Source organism: Mus caroli, chromosome 5 (genome assembly GCF_900094665.2).
Source record: "Mus caroli chromosome 5, CAROLI_EIJ_v1.1, whole genome shotgun sequence".
NCBI classification, from domain to species: domain Eukaryota; kingdom Metazoa; phylum Chordata; class Mammalia; order Rodentia; family Muridae; genus Mus; species Mus caroli.
This window is the reverse complement of record NC_034574.1, coordinates 30,658,983-30,667,932: the sequence shown is the minus strand read 5'-3', so window position 1 is coordinate 30,667,932 and position 8,950 is coordinate 30,658,983. Positions and strand designations below refer to the sequence as shown.

At 52.6% G+C, this 8,950-nt stretch overlaps 1 protein-coding gene across 7 annotated transcripts in view; it reads left to right on the top strand.

The window, feature by feature from the left end:
- The window catches only part of Sh3tc1 (SH3 domain and tetratricopeptide repeats 1), a 44,502-nt gene that overhangs the window by 17,733 nt on the left and 17,819 nt on the right, over positions 1 to 8,950 (top strand). For 6 of the 7 annotated variants that reach the window (XM_029477641.1, XM_029477640.1, XM_029477642.1 and 3 more), the window contains 7 exons: positions 644 to 718; positions 3,119 to 3,246; positions 3,834 to 3,939; positions 5,144 to 5,290; positions 5,900 to 6,110; positions 7,112 to 7,188; positions 7,952 to 8,147. In XM_029477641.1, coding sequence (XP_029333501.1) covers positions 644 to 718; positions 3,119 to 3,246; positions 3,834 to 3,939; positions 5,144 to 5,290; positions 5,900 to 6,110; positions 7,112 to 7,188; positions 7,952 to 8,147 — 940 coding nt within the window. The remainder of the gene's footprint in view (positions 1 to 643; positions 719 to 3,118; positions 3,247 to 3,833; positions 3,940 to 5,143; positions 5,291 to 5,899; positions 6,111 to 7,111; positions 7,189 to 7,951; positions 8,148 to 8,950) is intronic. The other variant, XM_029477645.1, reaches the window with a different exon arrangement.

The window sequence follows — 8,950 nt, the reverse complement described above, 5'->3', positions numbered from 1 at the left end:
CACCAATACCATGGGACCAGAAAGACTGTAACCAAGCCAATCTAGCCTATGGACTTCTGCCTTGGGAGGCTCAAATGGCTGCCAGCAGCAAGACTGCTTAGTGGATAGAACATCCTCAGCTCTGGGGAGTGGGGGTGGGGCACATCAGAAGTCACAAGAAACAGAGTAAATGACCTCATCCCCTTCAGTGAATGTGAATCCATTTACGTTCTGAGCGTGTATATATATAGAGAGAGACATGCTAATTTTTTCTGAATTGTTGGAGAGCAAATTTTAGACATCCTACCCTTGCATCTGCTAGGCCAGCTGGTAAAGGGGAAGGAGTCAGAGATCTGAACTTGGAGGCTGGGCAGAGCCATGGGATATGTGTCCCGAGGCAGAAGCTTTGTACCCTGCCTGACTGCACCTTCATTCTCTCCGATGCCCATGCTGGGTTCCAGAACTGAGTTGCAGGGTTTGGGCTGGTCTTTTGCAGCACGCTGTTAGGCCAACAGCCTATCCCATTGGGGGGATTTTGTGAAGGCATCCTGGGTGGCTGATGAGAAAAGAGTCCAGTGATTTCTAACCCTTCTACCTGAGGGACCAGGTTGTTTGGAGAATTGCTTGCCTCTCTCTCTAATGGCAATCACCTGGTGTGTTACAGATGTGGCTCCTCCCCGCATCGTGGTTGGGCAGGCTGCTGAACCCCCTCCCAGTCAAATGACAGTGTATCCAACAGGTGAGCCGCCAGGGCCTGAGTCTCACAACAGGCCAAGCCTGCAGCATCTGTGTCCCTGCCTGTTAATGTAACAGAGGGAGGCTTGTAGAATGGGCTTCCTGCTTGCCATGGCTGGTTTGCCCCTTGCTTTGGATGTGGGGTCAAGTTTAGACACACTACTCTCACATCTGGAAAGATATCTGGTAAAGAGGATAGAGTCAGAGAATGGGCAGAGCTATGGGACATGGGCAGTGTCCTCAGGTGTCACAGTGGGAAGGAGCATGTGTCAGGAAACAGCACGCGCCTTGTGTCTGGAAATTGAAAAAGACGACACAGGTCCTGCTATTTCCCTCCATTCTCCCACTGAGCCCTACCTGCTTTGTTTTGTTTTTGTATTTTTGAGACACAGTCTCTTTCTGTAAACCATACTAGCCTCAAACGCAAGGCAGTCCTCTTGCCTTAGCCTCCTGTGTGCTGGGATTATAGGCATGAGCCACCACACCCAGTTTAGGCCCTACCTACCTCTTGAAGGCCCACCACTTCCCAATACCACAAGCTAAGACCAAGGCTTCAACACATGGACCTTGGGAGGGGTCACTCCAAGTCACACGATAAGCAAGCATAGAAAATCTCCAGAACCTGCAAGCACCTACTAAGGGCTTTCCCCTTGGGGCTTGCGGCTTCCTGCATTATTGTTCTCTGGACCATGTCAAATGTAGGCTCCTGCTTCAGAGTACTGAGAGGAAAACTCTCAGATTCCAAGTGTCTCCACACGCAGAAAGGCTGGAAGGTCGGGCTCAGCCTGTGCTTGCCTCTGTATCCTTCCTCTAGCATCTATTGAGGACATGTGGGAAGCACTGCCTACAGAACTGGAGTAAGGAAGCTCCCCTTGTCCTTGGAGCCTCACTGTTGTCTCCAGCTGTGGGGAACCTTGAACACTCAGCTCTGTGAAGTCCATCCTTGGCCTTTCCTTTGGGGTGGTCAGTGCTGCCCGCAGTCACTTGGGGATGCGTGAATTACTGTGGGGCTGTAAATGCAGAGCCTGCCCTTGTAGGGGAGAGGGCCTTCAAAAACAATCACAGCCTTGTGGAATGTGAGATAGATTCTAGAAGCTTCTACACTGCTCAGCCTCTGAACCTCCCAACCTTGGGTTAAAAACATTGATATCAGAATCCCCAGGCCAGAAGATACAGGCTCTGGGATTGTCCCAAGGATGTGAGAAACATCCTCCCCACCTCTCCCTCCCTCCCTCTCCTTCCTTCCTTCTCTTACCTCCTCAGGGTTAGAATGCTCCATGGAGAGAACAGCCCCACCCCCACCCTAGAAAGTTGCTGCCAGGGACTGGCAAGCAGTTTCACTTGGACCTTGAGAGTCAGGAGACTAATTTTCTCAGCATTTCCAAACACTGGGACAGACAAATTGCCTGCTCAGGAGCCTGGAATCTGGGACAAGAGTCATTAGAGAAGATGGTGGTGGGGGAGGGAGACCCATCCCAGATTAGGAGCCAAGCAAGATAGCAGCCAGCCAACAGGGACATGATCTAGAAGAGGACCCAGGGCAGTGCCATGATGTATTGAAGCAGCAAAGAGGCCCACACAGGACCAACAGATTTTATGTTTTGGGGGTGGAGACACTGATCACATGGGCAGCTTGTATTCAGATTTACTGGAAGATATGAGCAGGTTGGTATCTCAGTCACACTGAGCAGCTGTCAAGATCCCTGCAGCCCCCCAGATGGCTGGTGGTCACTGCAGGCAAGGGGCAAGCAAATGAGATACTATCCATCCATCATGAAGAAAGACCCACCAGGCCATGCTACCCTACAGAGCTGGGAGCCAGGCCGGGTCCTAGTGCACAAGGTTCTGGCTGTGTGGAGGTCAGAACACTGTCTGAGGGAAGCCCCGGCGAGCTAGCTACAGCTCAGTTGCCCCTCCCCAGCCAGTGCATCTTAAGGGTGGTCAGGGGTGAGGGTGGAGACTGGTGGTAGATTGTTAAGGTGTAAGGGTGGGGCCCTTGTAAAGATAGAGAGAGCTGATATGGAGGCTTCAGAGTTCCTGGCATCCCTGTGGTGGTGGCTTGAACTGTACCCACATGTGAAGCTGATCGTGGGGACGGGAGGATGAAGGATATAGTTACTGAGGGACCCTTGCTGCTCCATGGGAGGAATGGAACATGAATCCCTTTCTCCCTGGGCAGAGCAGGCACAACTATGGAAACTGAGGCTGGAGAGGTAAGCAGTAGCCCAGGGTCCCATCCCCTATTGGATGACACAGACAGTCTGTTTGAGGAAATAGCTAGCTGTTCGTGCCTTCCAGGCATCACAGAGGATCATAGGCCTCTGTTGAAGGTTGGAAGCTGGCAGGGAGCATGTGCCCCCATCAGGGCCAGACAAGCTGCCTCACCTACCTCCTGCTTCTTCAGACCTGACCCTGCAACTGTTGGCTGTGAGGCGGAAGAGTGGACTGCGGAGCCCCAGCCTGCAGCAGGCCCTACGCAGCCGGCTCCGCCTGCTGGAGAATGATAGCCGGGAAGTGGCCCGTGTGCTTGGAGTGAGTCAGCCCTTAGGGGCCTGGGAAACAAATGGGGACACCTCCCTTCGCAGCAGGGACAGAAGAGGAAGGAGGTAGATCTGGAAGTGTCACTCAGGGGTCAGTGAGGGACAGGGTAGGGCCCAGTGTTCGTCTGCTTAGGGGCTGTGTGAATAGCCAACCATGATAGACTTGGTTCCTGGCCTGTGTGAAGCTACCTTCTTAGCTATTCACTGGAAATGCTTAGATTATCGTCTTCAGTGAGCCACTATATCAGATAGCCGACACCAAGCCTCTAGTACAGCCCCAGGCCCTATACCTATTCTACAAATAGTGCCTCTGGGCTGCTGGCTCCAGGGTTTGGATCCCCCCTGACCACTTACATGTATACAGGCAGTGGGTTTTAAACAAAAAGGAGCCTTAGTTTTATTTATTTTTTCCTGTCCAGCAGATAACAATAATGAGTTTTCAAAACGTAAGGGAAGGAGCACTCCCTTACCCTTGTCACACCAACCAGAGCAGTCCTGTAAATTCTCTCCAGGAACACACACCTGTTCTCTAATGGTTGGATACATAATCTCATTCACTCACTGTCTCTTCCTTTTAAGGAACTATCAGCCAGGCTGCTATCCATCCACAGTGACCAGGACCGGATTGTGGTGACATTTAAGACTTTTGAAGAAATCTGGAAGTTTTCTACCTATCATGCTCTTGGTAAGACTTCCCAAGTAGGGTATGGCACCCCCTCTTGGAGGATCCTGGCATCATATCACGATCCTGGACTCTCCAGGAAAACCAGAAACAAAACCCTCACGTGAACCAGACTGTGGGAGATCAGGGCTTTGCTGCAGGATATGGAACTGAGCTCTGTGACCCCTCCCTGCATTTCTCAGAGGGAGGCTGGACTTTTGCATCTGACACACCCTGGTATATGAGCTGTCTTGACCTTGGACTACAGCCTGTGAACTATAGGCAGTCCAGGAATGTGGGCCAACACAGACTCATAAATTCACTTAAACTGTGAGATTTTAGCTGGGCAGTGGTCGCACACCCTTTGATCCCAGCCCTCAGGAGGGAGAAACAGATGAGTCTCTGGGTTCAAGGCCAGCCTGGTCTAAAGAGAGAGTTCCAGGATGCCAGGGCACAACAGAGAAACCCTGGAAAAAAATCAAACCGAACCAAACCAAAAGCCAGGAGATTTTAAGAAATTGATTATGCGGTTTCCCAGTATGATTTGTAAGACTTTGGAGATGACAACAATGTGTTCATACCTGCGGCTGTGTCTCTGTGGAAGCCATTGGGTCACATTTCTCAGCACTCCAGGCAGACAGGGAGGAGCCACCAGAAGTTGGTGCATTGCTCAGTCTCATGAGTCAGCTTGTTCTTTGTCCACCTTCTAAGCACCACTGGGGACTGTGCCACCCCAAAGACAATGCCCGTTTAGTTCCTGTCCTCAATGTCCACCCACATTTGTTGAAAATGAAAGGTTCTCTCTGCATTTGCCCTGACTTTATAAAGGGAGTGTGGCTATGCCTCCCAGCTAATCAGTACTTGATAAAGGAATGGCCCCTGTGCAGGCCATGACACCCAGCATCCCACAGGCCTGTGCAGGAGTGATGGAAATGATCATGGAGGGCACTGGTCGTGACACTGGGCCATGGGCATCACAGAGTCCCTACAGGGCTCTGCACCCTTGACATCTCTGAATCCCAAGGCACAACAAGGACAGATGATAGAGTAGGTAGGCAGGTATAACCCTAACAGCCAGGACAGTGAGATAGGGCTCCGTAGGGTATGGAGGTGCTGGGATATTCCCAGGGAAGAATAGCATGTTAGGGACCTCTCCAGGTCCGGTGTTTGAGGTCATGGGGTCCCCTGTTCCCCCTGGAGCCTGTGGGTGACAATCCTGGCCTTGCAGGCTTCACACACCACTGCCTGGAGAACCTGCTGGTAGACCAGACCTTCTGGCTGCTTTCCCCCAGCGAGGAGGAGGAGACTGCCATCCTCATGTATGTAAACAAGGATGCCTTGAAGCAGACACACAAGAGCCTCCTCACACAGGAAGGTAGGCAGCAACCGTGACCTTGGTTAAATCACACAGGGCTGGGGACACTGTGGGGGAACGGGAGTGTCTTGGGTGGGGGGAGATGTAGCATAAGATGCCCTATACACTGTCATTGGTTAAAAAATGTTTATGGCTCCCCCAAAAGGTGAGATGTGAGGAGGAAGATGAGAAAGGGTTTGTCTCCTATGCTCACACTTGTCTGAGATGTGAGATGTTGGCCCCATAGAAGAAGCACCTTGAGTCCTCAGGAAGGACCCTCAGGGCTGCTTTACCTCCCTGGCCATGGGTGGATACCCAGATGAGCTCCTTGGTAACCGTCCAAGCACTAAGGAACATGGGAATCCCATGTCTGTCTCTGAACAGTGCAGGTGGGAACTAAGGCCCAGAGAGAATCCTAGTTGGCCTCATAGCCTCAGTTGAAGTGAGGCTGGGACTTCCTTTGGGCCTCCAGACATTGATATCCTGGGAAGAAGAGGGTGAAGTGGGCTCCTGCATGGGGCTCTGTTCTCCTCACCGTGGATCTTGGGGCTGGGGCTGGCAGCTTTCCTGTTTAACAGAACCACGACTGTCCTGCTGGTCACCCTGATGACCATATCTGTCCTTTCAAAGGGTCCATCTTTGTTCTGTGTCCTGACCACCGAGTAAGAAGGATGATAGGACCCCAAGGTGCAGGGAAGGGCCCCCAGACCCTCAGACGGGCTTTGGGAGTCCCTCTGGGAGTGGCAATCCTGGAAACAGACTCCTCATCATCCACACCCAACATGTCCTCCAATGTGGAAGCAGCAGAGACCGAACCAGAGCCCTTGACTCCATTTCACCAGTAGGTACCAAACTGGAGTCCTTATCCTGAGGCCCTGGGTGGTGCGGGACCCCATGGACCCTACTCCATCTGTAGATGCTGGGTGTCCAGAGAGACACATGACACAGGCAGAGGACAGAGCCCTCTGGGCCCTCCTGCTGCTTCATGTAGTGTGGTTGGAAGTTCAATCAGGCATTCGACTGCTTGGAGGAGCAATGGCATCTCCTAGGCTCTACTGCCTAGGGGACGAGGGGAGAGTTGAACGTAGCACATGCTACTTGCCATGCTCACTCTGGAGGGTCACATTCAAGGCACAGACACAGAAATCTGCATAAAGGGAGACTGAAGGAAGTCAAGCCAGAGGTTAGAGGAGAGGGAACATGGAGACTCCTGTCCACGGCTGTGCAGGTAGTGCAAACTTGCTAGGAGCTTCCTGGCCACCAAAGCCAAAGGAGAAAGTTCACCTCCTAGGTAGCCATGCCTTTGAAGTAACAGCTGTGGCTGGAGGGCTCTCCTTGGAGAAAGGATGAAGTTTCTCCCTGGAACATTCCCTATGCACTGGGGCTAATGGCTGTTCCATCAGGGGATACAGTATGCTCTTCAGTGTAAGGATCTCAATAGAAGACGGCCTACAGTAATCAGTCAAGATTTCTGGAGAGGTTGGATTCCAAGTCAGGGTCAGTTTGACCAGGCCACATAGCAGATGAGAATCCAAGAGACCCAGTGTTGAAATTCAGGCCTTTGTCTAGGCTGCAGGCCTTTACAATCTGTTGGCCTTGCCTGCTCCAGGAGAGTGGCAGGGCAGGTGCTTTGGAGGTAGGGGGAGGGATCTGCAGGGCCCATGGTAACAGGTGAGGTACTACACACAGCAGTCTCAGGGCTGCACATCTGGGCAGGTATGTGGGAGGGGTGGGATTCATGTGTGTCCCCAAGGGCTGTCACTCCTAAGCAGTCTGGAGGATATATATATACTTGTCCCTCATCCAAGCCTCTACAGCATAGATCTCTTCTCCCTACTTTAGGTGGACTCTCAGGGTCCCATGGGATCCCATCGATGAATCCATGAGTGGACCTGGGACGCCTGATGCCCAGCTCATGAGTGAGTGTCAGACTTCCCTCCTTGGGGGGAGAGGCAGCTGAAGAAGGTGGTCGAGACTAGTATTCTGGAAGTTTCTGCATTCATCCTGAATGTCCCCTAAGCCCAAAGAGGAAGCTAGCATCCCTTCTACAATATTCAGGATTATTTAAAGCTCAGAGAAGTTCGGGGCTCAACTAAATTGCCCAACTCCTGGGGAAATAGGCTGGGACTCTTCTCTCACCCCACAGACACAGGAATGTAGCATCCCAAGATACCTCACTGAGTCTGGCTCATTGGGAGACCTTAAGCTTGGCTGGCTGGCTAGACTCTGGTAGAATCTATGAGGTAGGATGGAGGATGGATAGGTTATCTGGCCCTGTCCTGGGCCTTCCCTGTGAGGAGCTGGTCCTGCAGCCTGCCTGTCAGCTCCTGGAGGCACAAGGAAAAGCAGATTTCTTTGTCCCTTTGGAGCCAACTGGTGTTGGTCCCTGTGTCTGCTAAGTATACACAGGGCCCTGTGAGTGATGGGAGAGCCTAAGATCTAAGGTGCATGAGGCAGAGATCTGTGCCTGGAGGTTGGTGGCCCAGGACAGAGTTCACCAGTGTCTCAGCCTCAGTGGCCCATATGGTATGAGGATCAAACTGCCCTTCTGAGAACCAGCAACCTCCAGAGTCAGGCTTCATTTCACATACCTCTGGCCATGCAGAGACACCAGCATGAGTCTGAGGCTACCCTCTGTGCCCACAGGGCCTCAGCTCTAACCACATAGCCTTCTTTCTGCAGGGTTTGGCCTGGCCTCTGCGATAGCTGACTTCCAGGGCTCAGGCCCCGAAGAGATGTCCTTCAGTGTTGGTGATGTCATCGAGATCCTCGGTGCCCAGGTGCCTGGCCTGCCCTGGTGTGTGGGCCGGCACATGGCCTCTGGCCAGGTGGGCTTTGTGAGGACTGGCCTCGTCAGCATGCAGGGCCCGGCATCTGAGTGAGTGGCAGAGGCCCCTCTCCTGAACCCCACACTGCTCCTGCGGGGATCCTGCCACTCTCTGCTAGCCTCTCAGGAATCACCAGGGCCCCATCGTGGGGCAGCTCTTTCTTCCCTTCTCCTCTGGGCCTGGCTCAGTCTTTCCAGGGTGCCACCAGAGGGCACTGTGTGACTGTATAGTGTGCTTATCCGCAGTGTCAGTTCTACAGCTTTGGTAAAAAGGGTCACATGCTAGGTATAGCCTCCATGGCAGGAGCCTGGGGCTGAGATAAAGTAGCTGAGCTGCTGTGGTGTGTGGAGCCTCCCTTCCTGTCGAGCCTCGCTCCCCCTGGCCGGCTCCTCCCTGCCTTCTGCTGAATCCTGCAAGTTCCTGCTGGCTCCTCACCCTTGTCTGTCTCCTGTGAGACACTTGCTGTCCTACTGTGCATCCCGCCAGCTCCCATCTGCCTGAGCTTAGCTTGTCACAGCCACAGGGACCCAATTTCCAAAACCAGTTGCCTTCCAGTTCCCGGGAGACAGGCATATTGAAGGTTCTCCGTGTCTACCCTTCAGTATAAAGCCCTGCTTGGTAACAGCCCAGAGGTTCCTCTCCTGTCTTGATGTGATCTCAGATAAACAGAACAACAAGAAGAACACAGCCACAACCTGTCCCTTACCTGCTGGTGGCTGACGACAGTTTCTCACCTTGGTTGCTTTCTCTTCTTTCTCTCTCTCTTCCTTCTGCTTGTCCTCCGAGCCTTTGAGGATAAGTTATACAAGTTAAGGCCCTTTGCCCCATTGCAGAAATGCCTCTTTTTTTTTTT